This window comes from Hippocampus guttulatus, chromosome 14 (genome assembly GCF_054856545.1).
Source record: "Hippocampus guttulatus isolate MCC_2025c chromosome 14, RoL_Hgut_1.0, whole genome shotgun sequence".
NCBI classification, from domain to species: domain Eukaryota; kingdom Metazoa; phylum Chordata; class Actinopteri; order Syngnathiformes; family Syngnathidae; genus Hippocampus; species Hippocampus guttulatus.
Genome location: NC_141274.1, coordinates 10063596 through 10088268, shown reverse-complemented (window position 1 = coordinate 10088268; position 24673 = coordinate 10063596). Strand labels below are relative to the sequence as shown.

The 24673-nt window shown below is 43.0% G+C and overlaps 3 protein-coding genes across 5 annotated transcripts; 1 reads left to right on the top strand and 2 right to left on the bottom strand.

Moving 5' to 3' along the window:
• Positions 1–387: 387 nt before the first annotated feature.
• Positions 388–8384, top strand: LOC147194949 (WD repeat-containing protein 48). The gene is made up of 18 exons (XM_086129426.1): positions 388–471; positions 1138–1278; positions 1368–1446; positions 2087–2299; positions 2401–2489; positions 2841–2942; positions 3367–3591; positions 3839–3913; positions 4120–4222; positions 4322–4419; positions 4515–4622; positions 5081–5177; positions 5260–5355; positions 5536–5641; positions 5868–5955; positions 6247–6323; positions 6410–6602; positions 7003–8384. The coding sequence occupies exons 1-18, from the start codon at positions 424–426 to the stop codon at positions 7096–7098; spliced, it is 2034 nt and encodes a 677-aa protein (XP_085985552.1). The 5' UTR covers positions 388–423; the 3' UTR covers positions 7099–8384.
• Positions 8385–8538: 154 nt separating this feature from the next.
• Positions 8539–14375, bottom strand: gorasp1a (golgi reassembly stacking protein 1a). The gene is made up of 9 exons (XM_086129427.1): positions 14208–14375; positions 13291–13371; positions 12985–13188; positions 12807–12893; positions 12220–12350; positions 11882–12017; positions 11645–11753; positions 11430–11573; positions 8539–10915 (listed from the first exon to the last, which is right to left on the bottom strand). The coding sequence occupies exons 1-9, from the start codon at positions 14268–14270 to the stop codon at positions 10506–10508; spliced, it is 1365 nt and encodes a 454-aa protein (XP_085985553.1). The 5' UTR covers positions 14271–14375; the 3' UTR covers positions 8539–10505.
• A 525-nt stretch (positions 14376–14900) lies between these two features.
• LOC147194947 (cysteine/serine-rich nuclear protein 1-like) lies at positions 14901–21131 on the bottom strand. 3 transcript variants are annotated; one of them, XM_086130066.1, is made up of 5 exons: positions 20981–21131; positions 18289–18498; positions 17266–17528; positions 16881–17186; positions 14901–16308 (listed from the first exon to the last, which is right to left on the bottom strand). In XM_086130066.1, the coding sequence occupies exons 2-5, from the start codon at positions 18470–18472 to the stop codon at positions 15343–15345; spliced, it is 1719 nt and encodes a 572-aa protein (XP_085986192.1). In that variant the 5' UTR covers positions 18473–18498; positions 20981–21131; the 3' UTR covers positions 14901–15342. The 3 variants fall into 3 exon arrangements, with proteins under 3 accessions (XP_085986192.1, XP_085986194.1, XP_085986193.1); XM_086130068.1 differs by having other exon boundaries at positions 16881–17183; XM_086130067.1 differs by lacking the exon at positions 20981–21131 and adding an exon at positions 18645–20870.
• Between the last annotated feature and the right edge of the window lie 3542 nt (positions 21132–24673).

Genomic DNA, 24673 nt, shown 5'->3' with positions numbered 1-24673 from the left:
GAAGGCAGGAGTCGGAATTTAAAGTCATGATCTCTGCACTGTGAGGCTGGGTGCTAACCAGTCGACCACTGTGCCGCCCAATCTTTTTGTATAATTAATTATTTCTTTCTTTCTTTTGTTCTTTTAATTTTCAAATAGTTCTAGAGACACCACTACATGTTTCATCCATCCATTTCACCGCTTATCCTCACTTAATAAATCAAATACTGATAGCACATCACTCTGATTTAAATATTTTTTTTTTCAATCCCGAAATGCGTTGCGCTGGTAAACGGCTGAAAAAGTATTTCACATGGCGTAAATCACTCAACAGACGTTGAGAAGCGTTACTGTCATAAACACGTTACCCATAGAGCTTAGCGGCACGCTTTCTTTTTTGTGTCCCGGATGTAGCATCACATGAATTGACTGTCAACAAGCAAGATGGCCACACATCACAGGCAAAATGCTGCTGGGCGGAGAAAAGTACAGGTAAATTCGAATAGTTGCTTCATCACCACGCGCTTGGCAGCGGCTCCAGCATGGCGGCCCGTTTAAACGAGTCTTTCGCGGCTAATAGACGACCATTAATAAGAGTCATGAAATTGCAGCATCGCTGATCTGACTCTTCAAAGTCGAGCCGGCTAATTTGGCTAGCTTAGCTTAGTATAGAGCGTTTTTGTGCTAACGTCGCCTCCAAAATCGATATACTTTTGCCTGCTTTTCTACGTGTCGGATATTTGCACACTGCACTACCGCCCCTGTCAACTATTACCCGTGATGTGTGAGCTGTATTAGTTTCGTTATTTTTAATAGCCTGGCGTCACTCTCACTAGGCTCGGTCTAATTGCTGGGAGAACTGACGTTAGGTTGCCTTGATGTACATTAAGTGCCTCCCATCAGTATAGTTTAATTAAGTGAAAGTATGCTGTCGATCTCCTGTAGGTATCGTTTCGTATCGGATGACTTACATTTATTTCTCATTGTACGAGTCGCTCAAATAAGCCACAATTCCCCCTTCTTGCTAACTCCTGGTACGGGACATCTAATGTAACGTAAATCATTTTTAAGACGTCTTCTTGAGAAGTCGCGGAAATCAAAGGTCACGGCACGAGCAGCGTGACCTCGGCCCTCACCTCCCTCTGCTTACTGCATCAGGTATCTTACGTCATTAGAGATGAGGTGGAGAAATACAACAGAAATGGGGTGAATGCTCTCCAACTCGACCCTGCGCTAAATCGGCTCTTCACAGCTGGAAGAGACTCAATCATCCGGATATGGAGTGTGTACCAGCATAAGGTATCTAATCCCACTCTGTTGTCACACATGACAATGCGAATTTCTAGGTAAAGGCCTGCGTTTATTTATTTTGTCCTCTGTCATTGTAGCAGGACCCGTATATTGCTTCGATGGAGCATCATACAGACTGGGTCAATGACATAGTTCTTTGTTGCAATGGGAAAACATGTAAGTTTGATCATCAACATCTTAATACTTTGGCCTGGTGCTGGCTGATGTGGGGGGAAAAATCTATCAAATAAAAAAATCAAATAAAATGATGAGCTCTATTGTAAGGTTTATTATTTTGCAGATGTCAAAATCAATACTCAGGACTGAATTGTAAAAACAAATCACATGAGTGATATTATATGTATTCAGCATCCTATATATGTATTCAATATCCTATGTCCATTGATTTTTTTGAATTGCCCCATATGCAGTTACGGGTTCATTGTTGTAAATTAATTAGATCAGATTCAATTTTGCACCGTAAATCAGGGAAGTACGGTTACCCTGCAATATGATTCACTTCCTTGTGTTGTTATTTAGTCTGCAGCCGTGTGGCAGCCGTCTTGCATAATATTGATGGGAAAGATTTTATTAATCAACCCAAGTTCCCGCTGCCGTTCTTTCAACTCGCATTTTACTGCCGGTAACAGTGCAGGCGATAGATGACGATAGGCACGGTAGTATAAAAGTAACACAACAAACACTTTGCGATATATATCGTCATATCGACCAGCTCCGTTTTGGCCTTCATCGATAGGCTCCACTTTCAGCTTTTCTCTCCAAGACAGACTGACTTGTTGGTTATGTTTGTTTTCAGTGATATCTGCTTCCTCGGATACTACTGTCAAAGTATGGAATGCACATAAAGGGTTCTGTATGTCAACGTTACGAACACACAAGGACTATGTGAAAGCCCTAGCCTATGCTAAGGACAAGGAGTTGGTGGCATCTGCAGGGCTTGACCGGCAGATTTTTCTCTGGGATGTCAATACTCTTACAGCGCTCACTGCTTCTAACAACACTGTAACAAGTAAGTTGCGGCTTTGCCGTCTCAAACGCGGACTGTCGGTTTCGTGTGTCGCATTGTGTTTGATTAACGACGCATGATGACGTACATTTTGTGTGCATCAGCTTCATCCCTCAGTGGGAACAAGGATTCCATCTACAGTCTGGCCATGAACCAGATGGGCACGGTGATAGTGTCTGGATCCACAGAAAAGGTGAGGCTTGTCTTGCCTCTTTCACACTGTCTGTCTTTAGATTTTTCACACTAAATTATGATGACCTTCGTCCGTTTAGTACTTTACCGACGTCCGTTTAGTACTTTACCGACCGTCACCTTGGTGGCACAGTTAGGCTTGCACGAGTCAGATTTCATCTCCTCTTGGATTGGAATGTGTGAGAAATACCACAAGTTTTTCAGCTGGACACAAATTGTTACGTGCCCAGCCCACTGAGAGAGTGCAGTGAAACTGGTTGATGACATTGAACATTTTAGGTGGTTTCCTGGATAATGTCATGAATTGAATTGACAAGCATTCCTGCATTTAAGTGCTAATTGTCTTTCCCAGGTGCTGAGAGTGTGGGATCCACGAACATGTGCAAAACTGATGAAGCTGAAAGGCCACACAGATAACGTCAAGTCGCTGCTTTTGAATCGAGATGGTACTCAAGTGAGTTACGCTGTTAAAAATTTGATATAGATTTTTTCTTTTTTTTTCCTGGGGCCGATACCCTCAAAAATGTATCTCAAAAACCTGAAGTACGAAGAAAAAAAGTAATGAGATTTTTAAAATCAGTGCCATCTCCGCATGGGTTTTCTTTGGGTACTTCTTTCACATAAAAAAAACCTAAAAACAAAACCAAGAAAAAAATACATGCACGGTACGTTAATAGAACACTCTAAATTGTGAAAGTGATTGTGAGTGCGACCGGTCGATCTGTGCCCTACGATTGACTGGCCACTGGTTCAGGGTGTACCCCGCCTACGAGAAAGCTGGGATGGGCTCCAGCACGCTTGTGACCCTCGTGAGGCTAAGCGGCTCAGATAATGGATGGATGGTTGATATTCGATGAATGTGCTTTGCCACCCTGCAGTGTCTGTCAGGCAGTTCGGATGGAACAATCCGTCTGTGGTCCCTCGGTCAACAGCGATGCATTGCCACGTACCGTGTGCACGATGAAGGCGTCTGGGCCCTGCAGGTCAACGAGGCTTTCACGCACGTCTATTCTGGCGGTCGAGACAAGAAGATTTATTGCACGGACCTGCGCAACCCAGACATCCGTGTTCTCATCTGTGAAGAGAAAGCCCCAGTGCTGAAAGTAAGAAGACACTTACCTGCACTTTGTGAGAAAGCAAGGAATCCTAACAATAGTGTCACAGAAACACTGGCGAGTACGCTACACGCTGGCTAAGTGAATGCCATGAAATTAACACATCTTTATAAAATATATGTACACACACACACAAAACGGTACATATTCCTTGCCGCATTAGAAACAGAACTCTGTTGGAAAGCCTGTGTATGCAACTTCTATTCAGACTTACCTCTGTCTGTCTCTTGCACAGATGGAACTGGACAGATCTGCTGACCCACCTCCTGCGATCTGGGTCTCCACCACCAAGTCATCTGTTAATAAATGGGTAAGCATGCGGAATGCAACGCCCCTGTGAGCATAATGACTTTCAAATACAGCATAGTCAAATTCAACGTCCACCTAGTTTTTGGGTTAGAAATATTCTGTCTCATGGTAATGTGGTCAATGCAAAGAAAATTTCGTATGCTATAGCGAGGTGCTTAATAATGTGTCGTGTATATTTGATAATGACGAACGTGCATGTCTGTACAGTCTCTCAAGGGAATGCACAACTTCAGATCATCAGGAGAATACGATAATGACTGCAGCACGCCTCTAACGCCACTGTGCACGCAGCCAGAACAAGTCATCAAGGGTGAGTAAACATGTTGATGTCATAAGCTCGAGGTCCTTCCGAGGCTTTCTTTCCCAGTGTAATGAGGGGGTGGGGGTAACATCTCCACTGCCTTTGCAGGAGGGGCAAGCATTATCCAGTGTCACATTCTGAATGACAAGAGGCACATACTTACCAAAGATACCAACAACAACGTGGCTTTCTGGGATGTCCTAAAGGTACACAAAAGCGGTCGAATATGTTCAACAAATCACACCGAAACATCTTCCAGTCAGTCTTTTGGGTTAGACCGGGGCCTTTGTGTGATCTGCAGGCTTGCAAAGGAGAAGACCTGGGCAAAGTGGAGTTTGACGAGGAGATTAAAAAGCGCTTCAAGATGGTCTATGTGCCAAACTGGTTCTCAGTTGATTTGAAAACTGGGGTAAGTCAAAATCTTGAGAGTGGACACATCTCGCTACTTCTTGACGCAAACTGCTGTTTCATAACTTGTATGGTAAATGTGCTTTCACCGGAGTAGTTTTACTCTCTGGCTGCCGAACGTGGAGCTGCTCAATGGATGTCATTTCATAAAATCTTACCACGCCGGTTGTGTTCATGGGAAATTACAAGCCACAATTCTTGCGCCATTTCTTTTGAATATGGGCCATGATGATGAGATCAAAGTATCACTCTGGCGCCAACTTGTGGCATCTTTGTGCCATGAAACTATGTTGAAGTGAGTTCCGCTTTGGCGTCATCTTGTGCTAACCCGGTGAAACCTATTCAGGAGGTCATCGATTACGTCAGATTTCCGATCCCCTGTGAATCGATGGGCAGCGCTGTAGTCGAATAAAAAGTCACAAGTCAAAGGGGCGCTTTAAAAGCGGTGTTGTTGAACAGATGCTCACCATCACACTGGATGAGAGCGACTGCTTCGCCGCCTGGGTGTCTGCAAAGGATGCCGGTTTCTCCAGCTCTGACGGATCCGACCCAAAATGTAGGAAACCCCGCAAAGGCCCTTTCTGCGACAATCATCGCAAGTCGGATTGTTTGTGTCATATTCCTCTTTGTCTCCGCAGTAAACTTGGGCGGACTGCTGCTTCAGGCTCTCCTGGAGTTCTGGCCCAGAACTCGCATCAATTCTGTGGACGAGGAAGAGAATGAAGTCAACCACGGTGAGACGGTCTGACAGCATTGATTATCACAGTTAGCCTACAGTATAACTACTTTCCCCTCTTCCTCGATATCCACAAAGACATTTTTTGTTGCTTTTAAGTAGCTTGTGAGCTGTTGGAATTGACTAAATGTAGCCGGATTGGTTGAGTAAACATGTTGTATGCGATACCCGCCTACAGTGAATGGAGAGCAGGAGTCCCGTATCCAGAAAGGAAACGGATACTTCCAGGTGCCGCCACATACACCGGTTATCTTCGGGGAAGCAGGTGGCAGAACGCTTTTCAGGTAACGTTTGCGAAAAAAGGCCCTTTTAGTCGAATTTTGTTTTAAGCATACGGCCTTTTCTCCTTTTTATAAAGTAACAGAAATATTTTTGAGCTGGTGCATAAGTCCAGTTGTCTTGAAAAATGACGTAAAAAGTACTTTACAATCTGACTTTGGAAAAGGAGAATGGCAGCTGCAGACGGTTTAAAAGTGAGCAAACTTCATTGCCGGTGTGGTTCCGCTTCAGGTTGCTTTGTCGAGATTCAGGCGGAGAGACCGAGTCCATGTTGCTGAACGAGACCGTTCCTCAATGGGTCATTGATATAACTGTAGATGTGAGTACTGTGGTCATTTTCAGTTAGGAGGTCATTGACATTGATTTGATATACATCTAGTTTTTCCACATATCATTTGACACTATTTTCAGAACTGAACACTTTGCAGAATTTGGTTAGATTGTTTTTTCTTGTCCGCAGTTGCCGAACTTGAATCCATGTGTAACATTAGCGGTTTTCAAAAATATTAGCCAATTAAAAATAAGTATACATTTCAAAGCGTTATTAGTCGGGATTTTTTATTTATTTTTAAGAAGCATTTCACGTGGTGCCTTTTCTTCTTTTTGCCAGAAAAATATGCCCAAGTTCAACAAAATTCCATTCTACCTCCAGCCTCATTCATCCTCCGGTGCAAAAACTCTGAAGAAGTGAGTTTTACCTGCACTCTCTTGGCTCCCGGGGAAGGCAAACGCCTTCTCTTTGTTGAACGTATGTGCCCCTTCGTACAACGCAGGGACCGTCTGTCGGCCAGTGACATGCTGCAGGTGAGGAAGGTGATGGAGCACGTGTACGAGAAGATCATCAACCTGGACAATGAGTCTCAGACCACCAGTTCCTCTGCCAACGACAAGCCCGGGGAGCAGGAAAAGGAGGAGGACATGGCCATGCTAGCTGAGGAGAAGATAGAACTCATGTGTCAAGACCAGGTACATTTAATCACTCGAGTTTTACACGCACACACCCCAAATGCATTGATCACCCAATAAGCAATGCCTGATTGAAATAAATGTTCAAACCCCGAATTATGTTTCAATAGCCTAAACATTTTCTTTTCATCCTGTACAGCAATACATTTGCATTGAATTTTTTCCAAAATCTTAATTGCGATACAATTTAATTTAATGCGCCGCACATTGAATTGAATCATGATATAAGTACGGGTCTTCATTTTCTCAGATTTAAGCACAATGTGAAGACAATTAAAGCTCTGCTAGTGTTTGAACACTAAAATCGTAATTAGGAATTTTGGTTTTTTTTTGGCAGTACTTGGTGTAAAAAAAGTTTCCGAACCACTCTTCTAATAACTGGTCTTCCTCTCCTCTCAAGGTTCTGGATCCCAACATGGACCTGCGAACAGTTAAACATTTTATTTGGAAAAGTGGTGGGGACTTGACACTTCACTATAGGCAGAAGTCCACGTGAAATTTAGATTTGGAAAAACAAGAACTTTTTTTTTTTTTTGTCATTTGCCAATCGCCACTCATTGACATGTAATATCCTGAAGTCCGTTCATGGTCAAATGGTTTGTAGTATCCGCAGGAATGCAGTGAGCTCTTTCCAAGGACGAGTCATAGGGAACATACCAGGCTGGCGCAGCCAAGAGACGAGATGATTTTTTTTTTTTTTTTTTTTTACAGTTTGAAGAATGAACTCAATTTTATTCTGCAGGACTGAAACCATTTTTGTTTTTGTTTTTTTACATCTTTGACTGCTATGTTTATGATGAACTGCTGTACATGTTTGTGAGCGTGTGTGTGTGTGTGTGTGTGTGTGTGTGTGTGTGTGTGTGTGTGTGTGTGTGTGTGTGTGTGTGGTGAATGTGTGTGTGTGCGCAGAATGTTTAGTACATTCCAGACCTGTCCTTGTTCTAAAAACACTCCACAGTCAACAGCATCTCCGGTTTGGAGCACCCGCGCTTTCTGGAAGCGTCACAGTCGCCCATCCTCACTTGAACGTAACCTCCGCTTCTAATTATGAGAGCGCTTGAACATCATCACACTTGTCTTCGTCTGTTTTAACTGTGCTATTCTCAGTGAGCAGAATGTTTTCATGTTAACCTTGTGTACAATATTTTTGATTTTAAGTGACTTTTTGGGGGGAAGGGCGGGCGGATTTCATCGGTTTTGTTGTAAAGTTTACCTAATACCAAGTTATTTTTCCAATTCCTTAGAGCACATTCATGGCTGTAATTTTTCATGGATGATACAAATGGCATTTGTTGTATTCATTACAACCTGAAAATTGCAGTTTACTCTTTAAGAATGTTTGTAGTTGTCTAAATCAACTTATAAATTTGAAATTATATATATATAAATATAAATATATTAAATCTCACTGTGCTTTGGTAATCAGCAATGACCTTAGTCAAAGTGAGAGCTGTTCCTAATGTATAGTTTATTTAAATAGCTCAATGAAATATGATATAATGGTACATGATTTGTCTTTACCGAAACGAAACAGTGGGAAAAGTTTTTTTTCCCTCCCTTGGTATCACCAAGCAGAACAGATCTTTTTATTGTAAACTTGATGGTATTCATTTGGCCAGAAGGGCTGGCTGATGTGAGCACATCAAGTGAGCTCTCGTTGGCCAAAACAGGATGGTTACCCCCCAATTAGGTGATGAACTGTAATATCAATTGTTGTAAGAATTTGTGAAATATGTATATTTTAGGCTTCCAAAGAAATAAATTGGAATGGTTTAACAATGACACTTTTGTGGAGATCGTGCAAGTACATGGTTTGACGTCAGCGTTTGGCAACTAAGTTTGAAAGTGTGAATGAGGGGCTCATGCTGTTTGTGACAAATATTCAACCATCTGAGAAAACATTTGTGTTCATTCCCCACAAAAAAAAAAGACTTCATTGATATCTGCAAAAGTACTTTTACTGAACTATTTAGACATCTCCCAGAAAAAGAAAAAATCTCAACGCCATAACTATAATTACAACTACAAACGTCACCTCTTCTATCGTCTTGTTCTTCAAGTAATATTGCATAGATCACAAAACTGCAGGAGGTGGTGTCTAGCCGACTGGGTGAATGAATATTTCGCTTCCCAAACAAGAAAGTAAAACAAGAGGCTGGGTTAAAACATGTTAAAATGATCTTGTCAAAGCTTTCGTCAAACTAAAGCCAGAAGTGAACAGCATCAACAGCACAGGCAGCTACATATAAACTATTGCAAAGGTTAGCCTGTCGTTTCATCAAGCAACGTTGATTGTTTTCAACTGTTGTGATATACTCGATGAGATTTCTGTCATCTTTGAAAGAGTCCCCTATAACATCTGGGATGTCAGAATCAAGTTTTGCAACCTGTATCCACTTGCACTGGGTGACAATAACATGATCAAATCAGCAGTAACTTGTTCTCACATATAACAACAACGTTAAGGGATTATAGTACATTTCCAGGTGTATCACTCAGCTTTGTACAAACCCAATTCCAATGAAGTTGGGATGTTCTCTTAAACATGAATAAAAACAGAATACAATGATTTGCAAATCATGGCCCACCTATATTTAATCGAATCCACTTCAAAGACAAGGTATTTCATGTTCAAACTGACACAATTTGTTTTTAGCAAATGATCATTAACTTGGGATTTAATGGCCGCAACACCTTCCAAAAACACAAGCGGCAAAAGAAACGGAGAAAGTTGAGGAAAGCTCAGCAAGCACCTGTTTGGAACATGCCACAGGTGAACAGGCTAACCGGGAACAGGCGGGTGCCATGACCGCGTCTAAAAAGGAGCTACCTGAATTGCTCAGTCGTTCCCAAGTAGAGATGGGACGAGGTCCACCTCTTTGTGAATGACCAAGGAATTTGGGACTGCGTCATCTACGGTCCATATAGCGTCAAAAGATTCAGATAATCTGGAAACATCACTGCATGTCAGCAGCATGGCCGGAAATCAACATTGAATGCCTTTGCCATTCGATCCCGCAGACAGCACTGCATGAAAAACCGACATCAATGCGGAAAGGATATCACCAGATGGGCTCAGAAAAAAACTTTAGAAAGCTAAAGCTTCTCTGGACAAAGTGGAAAAGGGTGCTGTGGTCTGATGAGTCCCCTTTGCAAATTTTTTGGGGAAAGTTGAGTGACTGTTATGGATACAAAGCTCAAAAGCGTCTGTGATGGTCTTGGGCTGTGTTAGTGCCAATGGCATGGGTACCTTACACATCTGTGAAGGCACCATTAATGCCGAAAGGTTCATGAAAGTTTTGGAGAAACATATGCTGCCATCCAAGTAACATCTTTTTTAAGGACACCTCTGATTATTTCAGCAAGACAATGCCAAACCACCTTTCCGCACGTGTTACAAGAGCGAGGCTTCGTAGTAAGAGTGCAGGTACTAGACTGGCCCGCCTGCAGTCCAGACCTGTCTCCCAATGAAAATGCATGGCTGATTATGAACCACAAAATACACAAACGGAGGCCCCGGACTGCTGAACAGATGAAGCTGAACATCAAGCAAGAATGGGAAAAGATTCCACCTACAAAGCTTCAACAATGAGTGTCCTCGATTGCCAAAACGTTCATTGAATGTTGTGAAAAGAAAAGGTGATGTAACACCGTGGTAAACATGACCCTGTCCCACCTTGATGGGAATGTGTTGCAGCCATAAAATTCAAAGTTAATGATTATTTACTAAAAATATAAATATACAAATATTTGCTAGATTATATCTCAATCCTTTTTTTGTATCGCGTGCTATACGAATATAGATTGTCTTTATTGCCTGTCTTTAAAAACAAAAGTGATTGGGGATTGTCAGTGGCTTTTTTTTTCTTGCTTTGTTCACTCTCCGTCTGACCTGAAGCAGTTTTAGTCCAACTTTGGCTCTTGCGGTTGATCCTCAGCGTCCCCATGCTCGCATTGATGAGCATGAGTCTCCTCTCTGGACTGATCTTCAGTTTCCTGAAAGGGTGACTCATGGATTTGGGACTCACCTGGGCGCCCATCAGTCGCAGGCAGACAAGGTTGTTGTTCATCGTACGGCTCCAATGGGTCTATGCAGTGAGATAGCGCACCTAGTGGTGGACTGTGGCTATGATGGGACTCACAGAGGGAGCCTGCAATGTCAGTGGCGTTGTGGTCACAATGCTCTTTGGCTGAAACGCCGGAATCGGACTGACTGCTCCTGAGAGCAGAAGTGAGATCCACAGAGGCCGGGGAGTTGTGCTCTTGATGGATAATCCCTTTGGAAGAATGCAGTTCACTTCCATCCAGCGCCTCTGCAGAATCGGAAATCAAATAGTTACTGGAAAAGTAGTGTTAAAACATATTCCAACAGTTTTGGTTTGTTTTTATGTTCACCCACCATATGAATAACCAATCCCAACCTGAGAAGTTGAGGCAGAGATGTCAAGTAACCAGAAATTTTTGCAGGGGTGTGACCAGATGCAACCGTGTATGTGTCATTCTTGATTATTGGATCCACAGTCAGGGACAATGCACATCCCACTCATAATCAGGCAGGAACAAGTCTAAGTAAAAAGCAGCATTTTGCTGAGCTTCATTTACTACATTTTGCCATTTTCTTTGCTGTGGATTTGCTGTGGCTTTGCTTTGGTGTGTCTCACGGGCTACTCCTATCTCATGTAAATATTACTTCAATCATACTTTCTTCTCCTTACACACTGCATCAAACAATCCTTCAGCCATTTCTACGGTAGCCATATCTTCGGTTTGCACACGCTGCCCTCAAGACCCCGCCCGACAATGAGAGTTTGTTGCATCCTAACTTACCAACACCGAAGATCTCGTCCTCTTTGTCACAGTTCATTGCAAGGGAAGTGTTGTTCATGTTGACAGACGACATGGACAGATCCAGCTTGTCTATCAAATCAGCAGTTACGGGACTCGTGGCGGCCATTTCAGAATCGGGCGAGCCTGTAAAGACAATCGCAATCACTCGAAAATTCGAAAGAAGTCTCACATGAGGGTTTCTTGACTCAACTCACTGTGATCCTTGACACTCTGCATTGGTGGAGGAAGAGAAACATCCTGGAGGGTGACCTGTCTCGAGTCTAACACATCATCGCTTTGGCTTGAAGGTGCCATCAAGGGTGCCTAACATCACACAAAGAGGTTCTAGTATCTATTACGGCCACGTCAGTACGACTTTGTATTGGGCATGAATGAACCAAGCAGTTCATGTATTGGAGAGACGGTCGTTTTCTTGTCGGTGGTCTGTCTACCTCTGTGAAGCCGTGGTTCGGCACCTCAGGGGGTGGCCTCTCCTCGGGAGCAGGGGCCTCGGGGCTCTTTGGTATCAATATGTCAGAACGTGCAGGGATTCGGTGCAGGTAACCATATCCAATGCCGCAACCTAAACTAAAAGTCGGAATCAGTAAAAGCAACAAAGTCACGATGAACTAGTGCTCAAGGAGATGTTGCATCAAGGAATCAAAGGAGCGTTGCTTCCATGGAGAATTAAGTTATAAATCTTTTGTGAAACTTCGGATTCAGGTGAGATACAGAGTTCGTCAAGCCCTCTCAATTGATGAAATGATAGAATAAACATTTTGCACCATACCTTCCTTCGCCTCCCCATGCGCCATTGGGTGTGACCACCACTTCTCTGCAGTTGTCCGTGAGGGCGCTGTACACCAGCAACTTCACTTGCTTCCCTTCATTGGCCTCAATCAGCGAGAAGAAGTCTTCTGACTGGGAGTCAAGATGTTTTTCATGAAGAACCATCTCAGTCGTCTCGTTATGCTCATTTGGCTCATGGCCACTTTTCGTCTCACATCGGGTCTTATGATTATAGCTAAAAATATTGTCGGTACACCCATAAACAGTGATGAAATGTAAAATCTATATGATTGTTTCAGCCTCTATAAGGTAGAACAAGTGAGAGAGAGAGGGATTTTCACTATTTGTGGTAGGGCTCAGTCAGTTCCCCCCAGTACAAAAAAATGTAACAAAACAAAATTCAGATACACGCAGATTTTTTTTTCTTGCATTTTTTATACTAAATTTAATGGGCCGGGGGGGTCGTGATGTTTTTTACTAGTTTTAACATCAAATATCTTGTCTTTATAGTGTATTCAATCAAATAGGTTGAACATGATTTGCAAATCATACTATCGATATTTTTTGAATAGTTCTAGCTCTACTTACATCTTGCAACAAATGATCTGCTCCAACAATGTAGTCGGTGTGGGGATGGAGGCCAGCCAGTGCAGCAGGTGAACTGGCTTCCACATCCTTGGGAAAAAAACAAAGGTCATCTTTATTGAATGAGAGACAAAATGTGGAAATTTAAGCTAACCACAGGCAAGTGTGCTCTCATCCTCACCAGGACATGCCAAACATTTTCATTGGCTCCTTGGAAGCTGCAGAAGCGAACACTGGCGCCCAGCAGGCCTTGTCCGTTCCACATGTTGCTGGGCGTCACCTCCAACTCACGAATCATCATGCTCTTAGTGCTGTACACTTCCATGCTCACCACTTTCTCCATATTGGCTTTCAGGACCTCCTTCAGCAGGTCATTTTCTACATTCTGATACAGAATAATTACAAGGATAATTCAAATGATGTTCCAAGGTGTTATATTTTGTCTGGCACATATACATATATAAACACACATGTGCCATTTACTTACAAGTCTTTTGTGGTCCAGAGACAAAATGAAGTCAAAGAACGGTTGCAGTCCACATTTTTCCGCAGGAGAATTCGGTTGAACCTGCCAAAACCCAGGTTAATTTGTATAAAAATGAAAATCAAGTCAAAGACAGGAACTGCGTGACAAATACAGACACCACTGGCACAATATTGAAGTAACAGTATGTTTATTTATAACGTGGCAGGAAACATTTGCTTCAGTATTACTATTTTAACATTCTTGTGAAACGGAATGACCATCTGTCCATCAATTTTGTATTCCCGCCTATCCTCACTTGGAAGACAACCCAGACGTCTCAGTTACTGGACACACTTGACCAGTCGCCGCCCAATCGCAGGGCACATCTATAACGACAACCAATCACATTCACATCCATAGACTATTTATAAGATTGTCTTGGCATATGAATCATGTTTTTGCAATGTGGGAGAAAGCCCGAGTCGCCCCATAATACCCATGCAAGCAACGGAAGAACATGCACACTGTACAGGAGGGTTGGAACTTCGATTCGAACTCCCCCGACCTCAGAAAATGTGACGAAGACGCGACTGCCCCTTTGCAACAATTTACACGATTACAGCAGCGCTGCAAACTACAACCACAACAATAAATGACTACCCCGCGACAGTGTCAATGAAAACGGGAAAATGTTAATTTTCAAAAGGTGGTTGCGTATTTAAAATAGGACGCTTGGGGAAAATCTAAATACGACCTCAGTATATTATTTGACACGAATGCTAAGTTACATTTAAAAAATAAGTGCTACTTCAAGCGCCAACTCGACATGTTCGACCGGTACAACTACTTAGTTAGCGATAGCACAGAAAGATAAGCTGCGATTCATTCGCCAACCACAAATAACTCAAAGCAAAACAACTGGGTCACTCAAATCTTACACCGTGGACGTGATATCCATAAGTTCCTCCGTCGGACACCTCCGAACTCTGTGTCAAACCCATTTGACGAGGAGATTTAACTAATAAATGTAAACACAAAATTAGACACGTAATACTGTAGATCACACTTGACAGTGCGTGGCCATATTGTCAGCAGACAAAAACAATCGAGCGGAGCTGCCATCGACCGATCGAACGCTCTTCGCGTCTTCAACGTTGTATCTGTGGCGATTTGCCGCCCTCCTCAGTCCGATCTTCTCACTGCGAGTCGCTTTTTGCGAGGTCCCCGCACAATAAGGCCATGGGTGGCCAATAAGTAATCAATCACTCTTTCTTTTGAGCTTTTCGTGAATATTTGGACCACTGTTCCCCATCTTTCCACCTGGTCTTCTTATACTTGTTTTAATTGGGTCTCTTAAGGTTTTCCCTCTTGTCATGCTTGACCAAACTAAATAAAATCCATCTTTGGTGAAGACATTATCCAAGGCAGAATAGGACTACAGTACTCTGAATTTCCTACACAGTCGCGCTCGGTCCAAGGTTTGTTGACCATGCCTGTACCCTCAGTCAGGTGGCTTAAATAGGCTCCACCTCAGCTGCAACCCTGAGGATAAGCGGTATTGCAAAATAATGGATGGATAATGTCTCTCAAGGTCTCTGGACTAATTCTTGTTGCCAAAAAATTGAGCACCCTTGAGATCAGTGATTTAATAAATAAACAGTTCCATTTATTATGACAGTACATAAATATATTGGAAGGCATGTAAAGAGCAATTCATTACCAGGCATGACATTGACTAACCTAATCGACACAACGGTTTTTCCATAGCTTCATATATAAAGTGGTGATCTGGCCAGTTACCAAAATATTTATAATAATTTGTTTATATTTTAAGACAGATGCTCATGCTCCAAGTGGTTCATAAACATATGGCCTAATTTCCATATTAGGAATCATGTATTTTCTGGCCATAGTATACCTGTAAATGGAAAGTAAATAAGTCAAACTTTTTAAAAAATTGCATTGGAAATACAAGTGTATGGACTTAGTAATAGATAAAAAGAAAATGGAAATTTTAACATAGTTGAAATCATAACAACTCTATCAATTGCTCTCCAACACAATCATTTCAATTCAAAGTTGGTGATCATAAACCTGCTCTGGGCTCGGCTCAGTCAGGCCAATCAGAGACTCCAGGAGGTAGGTGCTTGATTCACACTGTGGCAAATAAACAGAGCTCATCAGCTGGGGGTGATGAAAGCTGTCTGCGTGTCTGTGCTCTTTGAACGAGCTGCGAAATGGCCCAGAGGGATAGTCGCTGTCAAAGAACTCCAGGTCAGACTCCGAAGAGAGACTCAGGTCCATGTACCTGCTGGAGGAAAAGTCCACAGTAGGGGAGGGAGTGTTTGGATAGTCTTCAAGGGAATCCTCATTGTCAATGGGGTCTCTTGCTTGGTTTGCGTTTTCGTCGAGATAATCTGTCCCTGCGACTGAGCTTTGATTGTCTGCGAAGGACTTGGCCGAAAGTGCTCCCATTCTGTCAGTTGTCCCGTTTGACTCACAACAACTGCTGCTGCTGCTCAGGGTCAGCGGTGCTGCCATAAGTCTCAGTTGGTGACACATCGAGTAGTTATTATTTTCAGAATCACAGATGCTGAGGCTGCAAGGCGCACCTCCATGATTGGCAGGAAGTTGCCCACCATTGCAATCAGCGGAAGAGCTGGAGGACTCAGTCATGTCACTACTGCAGCTGCTCTCTTCCACCACTGTTCGCGCCGGCAGGAAATTAAACGTCGGACCGGTGGCAATGCTCAGCGCAAGATCATCTTCTTCCAAGGAAAAACCAAAAGGGTACGTCTTGAATGGTTCATTGTTCACAGGATGAGTCTCACTCAGATCTGGAGACTCCACAAGCTCTTCTGAAAGTATCGACTGGTCTGCGAGGCTTGTCGTTTCAGCTCGCAGTCGCCGCTCTAAATCGAGTCGCATGACGGTGTGGATGTAATGTGTCCGCACACGTTTGGAGTCAAACTCCACGTATCCCTCTGTGTTTCCACAGCCGTCCTTAGTGCAGCCACATGGAAAGCTGAAGCGGTCCACCTGATGGTGAAAGAGATCAAGCCACAGTTATGAGTGATGAACCCAAAATGGACTCAATGTTGTCTCTGGTGGACTCTGCCATTAATTTGTTCCAGCCTCATCATAAAACAAACAAAACAAAAAAAACACCTTTTTGGTTTTGTGTTTTAGTAAAGACAAAATAGCACTGTACAGAGAATGAAAAAAATATTTTTTTCATAAAATGATATTACTGTAGGAATTGTGCTATTTGTAAGTTGGATGTGTGCCTTTCAGGAGCGTGGCCTAGCGAGTGGTGCCGGGAGCTGCAGTCGAGTTGGCCCGTTTGTCTCAGGGACTGGAGTCACCTGGAGTACAGCCGAGGGTTTTCATTTTGTATTTGTGCTTTTGTTCTGTTCAATGACGAGCTAAAAATGCAGTGCCGACTGCTGCAATCCTTGCCCGCATTCATTTCAGTACCCTAATCACTCCACTCTTTTTTTTTTTTGAGTGAAGATTGTTCCTTCCTCAAATATTGGTTCACCAAAGAAAGCGGAAAAATTGACCAAGGCTTGCAAGTCGCAAAGCTCATAAATGTGTCTGTGGGTCTTTACCTGACACTTGATGCCCGCCAAGCTGCAGGCGCAGGTCTCGGGCTCACAAAAGCCTCGGCAGTCACATCCGCACGCTTCCCTGGACAAACGCAGAGAATGAAGCTGCTTCTTCTCCTCCTTGTCGATGCGCTTCACCCCAGATGCCAGGAGGAGAGCCTGCCGCTGCCTGGACGAATATGGCTGCACGAAGCCTCTTTCGTAAAGCTCCGCCTCGCCGATGTGGACGTCACCGTCATCAGCGGAAACTTGGGGGTCTCTTGTGAGTGGACCCGCTTCGTCCTGGCCGACAGCCTCATTGGCGATCTGCTATAAGCAAAGAAGATGACGTAAGTTGAACTACAGGGTACAAGGTGAGCTCAATCGCGGCGAATTTAGATGAACTCACATTTTGTTTGGATGCATCAAATCTCTCCTCTCCTAATCTGAGCAGGTGCCTTTGCCGACGCCGGCGCCTTTGCTCCGATGCATGCTCTGCTACCGTGTACTTGTGGAGGCTGCTGTGCTGCCGCATCATGCCCAAGGTGGCACCGCCGTGACTGGGCACGCTGGTGAAGCCCTGACAGCGAGGGAAACTGAAAACAGCAACTTGGTCGAAGCGCACACGACACTGCCTCTTGACCAGCCTCGGCTTCTTCACAATGGACCCGACTGAGAGAGGAAGAGAGAGAAAAGCAAGGATGAGCATGTGTTTGTTTTTTTTAAATTCAATTTATTCACAAGAATAATTAATTTATTCGTTCTAGCATTAAAACTAATCAGTGCAGTTGCCGTGCCTTGTTGAGTGTGCCGAGTCTGTTACTCCTGAAAACAGAAAAAAAAAACTGAATAGGGGAAAGAAAATAAAAGAGAACATGATGGAAATCTTTTGAGTGGAAATCGGTGAGGTCATGCTCCCGGTGACTGCCTCATTTAACAGTTTGGTTTCAAAAAGGTCTTCTGACCTTCACACATAACTGAGGATGAATTCTTCTCCCACCAGTCAGTAAACAGGCGAAGCCAGCTGACTAAGCTAATCTCAGGCCGTGTGTCCGCGTGTCTAAAAAGCGTGCTCTGCACTCAGCCTCTGCTTGCAGCGTGACTCTGTTGTGCAACTTCAAAACAGGAATGAAACTGTTTTGCACGGCATCGTTTTCACTGACGGACACAAAAGTCAGACATTTGAATCATTCGGTACAGTCCACAGCATCCTCCTGCTCGAACGAATCATCGTCTGCCACATAGAGGACAGGCAGTTGAGGGAAACATTTCTCCCCGCATTGTCAAAAAACAGGCCCGAGGTCAGCGTTTTCATATCAGTAAGCCATAATAGGGCTGCTGCAGTGAGATAAGAGACGCTCCTGTAAACCATCAATGGGACGTGGTCCGATAAGGAAGGGGCTCGAGACGGCTCATCGGCTCGGCTACTCACCGGGTAAGCTGGTGGGCGCAGAGGGGCTGTGGGGCGTAAAATCCTGCGTCTCGGAGGAGCTGCTCTCCCCGTCGGACTCGCACTCTGAAGATGTGGGTGAAGAGGATGGTGGAGAGGAGGAAGAGCCTGAGTAGCTGGGGCTTTCCTCAACCGCTGCAAACTTCCGCTTCAGGACACCTGCCATTGTTTTGGCGAGGGTGGTTATACATTCTGCAGGAAAAAAAACAACAACAAACAGACGATTAAAACATGCACTCTGGTCATAAACAAGAACAAATTCTCCATTGAAGCAAATTGAATTGCCATGAATCCAATCCAATATAATACATTTTTTATTTATATAGTGGTTGAGGTACCCTGGACTGATCACCAGCCAATTGCGGGGCACAGGCAGCGGACCTCGAGGAGGGGAGGTTGACACCCATGCTCCTTGTCAGTGTTTTCATTTCGTGGGTTGACTCTTTGCCCCATACAAGAAATGGCCTCAAGTGCATTAGCGGCTGTTGCTCTTCTTTAATTTCACTTCACTCGAGTAGCCGTATATCTGAAGCTAACCTGTATAAATTTGGGCTCACAACATAAAGCAAAAAATGACCACGCAGCAGCTCATAATTCCAATTTGTGTGTGTGTTTGTGTGTGTGTGTGGGGGGGGGGGCGTTGTGCAAGGAAGAACAGGAAGCTCACTTGCACACAAATGAAAAACGGCTAAATGCAAAATACAACGCTTACCTTTCACTTTAATTAACAGTTTGCCATTCCATTTTAGATATTGTACTGTTGTTAAAATAATGGCGTTAGTCAAGTTTGACAAAAAAAAAAACCCATCTCAGGATGACAGTTGCCTCTACTAAAATTGGCTATATCCTTAGTTAAACACATCATTTAATTCAATGCCTGAAATAGAATGAGTAATCATTAAAATAATCTGTATGAGTTATTAGTTAATCAGTTAATCGGTTATTATTTTAGGAAGGTGAAGAAAGGGCCATTAAAACCAAATTCTAATCATCTAATTTGGGAGCAAGCGTTCTCCACAATATACCGTGTATACTGTATATCATTTTCATAAAGTTCAAATACAAGGCGTTGTTTGAATGAAAGAGAGCAGCGTCGGCACTAGCCAAGCCGGTTTGAAGCAACTCGTTTGTTTAAGCTAATTGCATATCGATGGCACTCATCCTTCAAATTAACGTTGAAAAGCTGTTCAAATTTGAACTGAAATTATGCCCGCTAAACAGCTGAGCAGTTGATTTAAGTCAGTTTGATGTCAAAGAAAATTAACATCTCTTTTTCCTAGCTTCCACCAGGCTAATTAACATTCCACTGATTCCTCATGTTTGTGGTGAATCCAGTAAGGAAAGACGAAACTGAAGTAAGGTTTATAAGAAGCTGCTATTTTGCGGACGTGAATAAGGAAGACTTATCCAAACGTTGAGGAATGAAGTTAAAAGTATATCGGGGCTTTTTCAAAGCTACTTGGTGAAAGTTGAGCATAACGGAATCCCAGCGGTTATAATTTGAAGAAAGCTGTCACTGTACACAAGCAGTGTGTAGGATATGTTAACATTTGGAAAGAATGAAAGGCATGCGTGATGTCTTGGGTGTATGCCAAGAAAGGAAGCATGTGACTGATTTGAAGTGGTCAAAGAATTTCAAACGTCCACAAATAGTTTCACGGCAAAATGTCCGCATTCAAATGTCATTGCCATTAGAAATGGACAGTGATAGGGAAAAAATGGGGAAAATTTACAGTCTGTGATGACCTTCAAAACATGAGCTGAGTCACCTGCTGCTGATCAGCAAGTCAGTTAATCATTACAATTCCTGCTTTTATCGACAATGTGGTATAAAACATATTCAAGATTCAGGAAGATTAAACTTCCTCCAACCATAAAATACAGCAAGTAAACAACAGCAGCCCTCTTGGTTGATCTGAACTGAGAGGCTCCTTTTCCCCACCATCCTCAATTAACAGAGCCATTCAGTGTGTGTGGGTGGGTGTGTGTGTCTGGCTCAATCAACAAAATATGTAATAAAACGAGAGGCACCCTTCAGACAGCATCCAGATGCCACGGTAAACGACTGCATTTCTAATGACTCACTACCCCATTCCATCCATTTATGTTTACTGTATTTAGTACAGTATCTTACATCAGAAACATACTGTGCTCTTCACTGAGAGCCCATCTATTATTCAAAGGCCCAAGCACAAGCCAAGCCGGAGGGGACACACACACTTGTATTGATGTTAATGAAAGTGTCTGTGAAACGGGCATTGGTCCATCATCATGTGTGATACTTTCCTGGAACATTGTGAGTTTTGACTGGAGGAGTTGTTTCCTGATACCCTGTAATAACCGTCATGCGGCTGACCCCTTCACCTCTTGCAGACACATGTCAGTTACAATGACAACACTGTTCTGGCTTTCTTTACTGCACACTCAAAGATCAACTCCTTTCAGAATTTGTGCCTTTGAAAATAAGGTCGCCGGTGCAAAAACTATAGGGCAACAGTTGAGCAATGACCCAAAATTCTACAGTGGGATAAGAGTGACGTCATATTTTAAAGCGTAATGACAAAGTCAAAACTACAAGCAGTTTTATACACACAACAATACACTAACATAGGGAACTCACAATCGTGTTTGTGTGTGTGTGCGTGTGTGTGTGTGTGTTGAACAATGTACTCACCACGACTTCAGAGGCAGCATAATGACGGGGAAATAAGTGTGGATTTGTGGCAGAGTTGACGGTCTCTTGCAGCCAGCTGCGCCTCTCGTCAGTGTTTGTGTGAAGCTAATGTTTCACTGTTGTAGCAGGCATTGGCAGACAGCGTAAACGCCTCGGGACTGCTGGCACCAATCAAAGAGTATACACAAGACAACAAGAGCAAAATCTTGCGTTAGTCAACCTAACGCATAACACACGTCGCATGATTAAAATACAACGACGGACGATATGACCAAATAAAACGCTATCACAGCAGTTGTAAATATGAGCTAAATAGATCAAGTCATAAAATACAACGACTAACCGCAAGTGCATCAAAATTTTGCACTAAATCGTGACAAACGACACCAAGCGTCGTGCAGTGGGATTCATCTTGCTGCACGAGTCAAACTCGTGATTAGGATCGTTCCTCTTCGATTCCAGTCACATTCTGCCAGAGTAGTGACGTAACGGGAGATAAATAAACTTTAAAACTCCAGCTGGTGGTTATGGATCACTTTAAAAAATAATTTCTTGCAGCTATTGGTATCTAAAAGCGAATGGATACATATAATAATAATTATTATTATTATAATAATATCATGCCTATTATTATTCTTATTATTATATAATACCTATTATTATTGTTAAAAAGGTGTTCAGACTGCTACAACTAGGCTGTATACTGTATGTGTATATTATATTATAAAATACCTCTATATTACTACATACATGGTAGGACAGACTTGCTAACCACGAAGTCACCATGCTTCTGTAGTATTATTCATGCATACATTCCCCTTCTACATTTGTGAGTTGGTGGTAAATTTGAAAATGAACAACTTACTTCCTAGCGAATTCCCAGCCTGTATTGCGTGTTTTACTATGTGTAATTTGTTCAAAGTTTTCTTAAATGTGGAAAAGCTCTTTGGCACTTCTCTGCAGCAATAAAGTAACACCTCCGCCAATCAGCAGACTACATTTGTTTTAAAAGACACAACACATTTTAGATTAGGTAATAATCTTTTGTGATTCTGAGGTATCTATTTCTTATCAACCAGATATGAGTGTCATTTTTAGTCCAATCCGTTAAATGTCTGCATGCTTTGTCTGAAGCGTTGCAACTATGAATTCCAGTGTTTTTTCGTATATGACTGATTAGACGGTCAAATCTAGGAGGGATTAACATTCCAGTGCCTGCTTTAAAGATAATCACAGGCTGCTCGCTGTCCCTGGCTGGGAGGAAAATGAAGCTCATTGCTCAGAGTGCGTGGCAGATTAACAGATGGAAAGACAGATGAACAGAAAGACAAAATACCCTTGATCTTGAGCTTTGACTCCATGTTGACATGGTACTTGATTTGTTGATTCAAACTCAAAAACAGCACTAACACCTGCTGGGTCAAGTGCTCTGGCTGAGAGAAGGATGTGCTGACCCACTTTGGCTGGGGGGGGGGGGGGGGGGGGTGCTTTCACTCAAAGAGCAACTAAGTCACCCATATTTGTCTTTGCAGAAGTACAGTAAGTGTTCGACTCACCCATTCATTTACCAAAGAAAACTTCTGCGATATGAACAGAAAAATGTACCTATTTGCTGCTTTTTGTGCTGTGGCGCCATATTGAGATATATGTTGAAATGAGTTGAGGTGCTTCATTAAAGCAAAAGTAGCGCTTTGTTGCCATTTTGTGGCATCTTGTTGCCAATGAACTATAGATGCTGAAGTGAGTTGAGGTGCTTCTTTAGACAAAAGTAGACCTTGGCCACCATCTTGTGGTCTCCCAGCAGGAATAAATCTTTTTGGGGCATTTCATTTTTTTTTGCAGATATTCGTGTTGCATCTCCACAGGTTGTCCAAATATAACGGTGAGATGAGCCACCGTTTTCCAGGTCACGGGAGTGCAATGCTCTCCCTTTCGGAACTGAGGCAACATTTGAAATCAGCTAAATGCGGCATGGCTATGAAGGTAAACTTGCCAGTGATGCTTCCATTCATTGTTACCATTCATTTTTCCACACAGTCACCCGTGTATAACTGATGTAGATTCCCAATTGGATTTCTATTCATTTTGTTCCAGATTGACAGCCGTTCAAGGGTCAAATGAACACAAAGGTAATGTTGCAGCAAGTTTTCCTCCTGGAAAATCCGGCTGTTTTCCTCAATTTTGTCATCAAGCAACAGTCTGCATCTGGCGAGCGGCGAGCTTGGCTGAGCTTAGCCCCAAACCTGCTCATCTTGTATCGATGTGCTGTCATTTCCTCGCGTTATGCAACTTATAGTTGCCCTACATTGTGGTGGCCACTCAGGTTGCTCTTGTGGCCTCATTTCGGGCTCAGTCAGAACAACGCCACGGATGGCCCACATACCGTACGTTGACATTCTGATGAAGTTTCTAATCGCAGGGATATATTTTGGCACCTCGAAATGTTACTTTTGGTTTCCCAAATAAAATGTTTTCAAATCGTGTTGAATTGTGTGTGGTTTTGTTTCCTCCGAACAGGAAAAAAAAAAACATCCCCGAAGGACACCTTTTATTTATTTAATTCCCACATAGGTAATTTAACGCAGCATTTCTCAAGTTTTATTGAAACAGAAAGGACATTGTGTCTCCTTCCGAGCAGCTTACCTCATGTAACATCTTCTTTTCAAGTGACTTCACTTCAAACCGAGTTTTTACGTGTTCAGCAGGAGAGAGGAAGGCTAAAAATTAACAGTCAAAACATGTGTAGTTGGGTAATGATGTCTTCCATTTTCAGAATTGTTCTGCCGAAAGCTATCATGAGCCTGAGCTATGATAGTCCATAATTGATTAAAAAGAACACACACACACAGAGTCATGTTGCGAGGTGGTGGTGGACCCCAAAAAGCAGGCAAGAGGGAGGAGCAGGGTGAACTTGACAAGTTGTATTAAAACAGAGAAAAGTAAATCCCAAAACAAACATAGTCCAAAGTAGCAAACAAAAATCACAACTGAAGATAAAACAGAACTGTGGCCAAAACATGACCGAAACAAACCTGACAGCAGCAAACAAACGGCAACAAACAAACATGACAGTAGCCAAGAGCAAACAATGACCCGACAATGAGTGGTCAGGCTGGGAGCACTAATTACCTAATGACCAACAGGTGTGCAGCTACAGGGGAAGCCCTACAGTGCCACCTATTGGTCCCAAACCGAATCATGACACACACACACACAAAACGTTCTGGCCAATGACACGGCAAAAAAAAGTGGGCAACGCACTAACAATAAGTAGGGGCCCGCAAAATATCATCCTGTGTCCACAAATGGCCCTCAGGCGAGTTTGAGACCCTGTGAATTATATCGAATTGCAGAAGTGTAATTAATTCCTGATTACGTTTCTTATATACCGTATGTAGCGTTGTCTCAAAATTGTGAATCATTCACATTGTTTACTTTGTTTACTTACAGGAAGTATCACTGGGACTTGTGTAAAAGGAGAACATTGACTATTTGTTTCCTTCGAAGGCATCATCCATCACTCCGATTGAAAGCAAGTCAAGCTGCAGCCGAGGGAGGAAAGTAGGTCAGTTACACAGTTTACGAGACAAGGGGTCTTATCTGTTGCTGCGTGTGTTACAGAAAAGCAGCTGCGGCTGCATTCGACATCCCCCGTTTAACATTGTCAGGTAGACAAACAGTGAGCAACTGTGG

Excerpts from the sequence above, each read along its gene's own strand:
- LOC147194949 (XM_086129426.1), top strand. The coding sequence starts at position 424 with ATGGCCACACATCACAGGCAAAATGCTGCTGGGCGGAGAAAAGTACAG. Across the intron at positions 2,300-2,400 it reads TTCTAACAACACTGTAACAA|CTTCATCCCTCAGTGGGAAC; the intron begins GTAAGTTGCGGC and ends TGTGTGCATCAG. Across the intron at positions 2,490-2,840 it reads TGTCTGGATCCACAGAAAAG|GTGCTGAGAGTGTGGGATCC; the intron begins GTGAGGCTTGTC and ends TGTCTTTCCCAG.
- gorasp1a (XM_086129427.1), bottom strand. The coding sequence starts at position 14,270 with ATGGGTTTGACACAGAGTTCGGAGGTGTCCGACGGAGGAACTTATGGA. Across the intron at positions 12,018-12,219 it reads GCATGGGGAGGCGAAGGAAG|TTTAGGTTGCGGCATTGGAT; the intron begins GTATGGTGCAAA and ends TCCGACTTTTAG. Across the intron at positions 11,754-11,881 it reads CGAACCACGGCTTCACAGAG|GCACCCTTGATGGCACCTTC; the intron begins GTAGACAGACCA and ends GTGTGATGTTAG.
- LOC147194947 (XM_086130066.1), bottom strand. The coding sequence starts at position 18,472 with ATGGCAGGTGTCCTGAAGCGGAAGTTTGCAGCGGTTGAGGAAAGCCCC. Across the intron at positions 17,187-17,265 it reads TTGATGCATCCAAACAAAAT|CAGATCGCCAATGAGGCTGT; the intron begins GTGAGTTCATCT and ends CTTTGCTTATAG. Across the intron at positions 16,309-16,880 it reads TGGCGGGCATCAAGTGTCAG|GTGGACCGCTTCAGCTTTCC; the intron begins GTAAAGACCCAC and ends TTTCACCATCAG.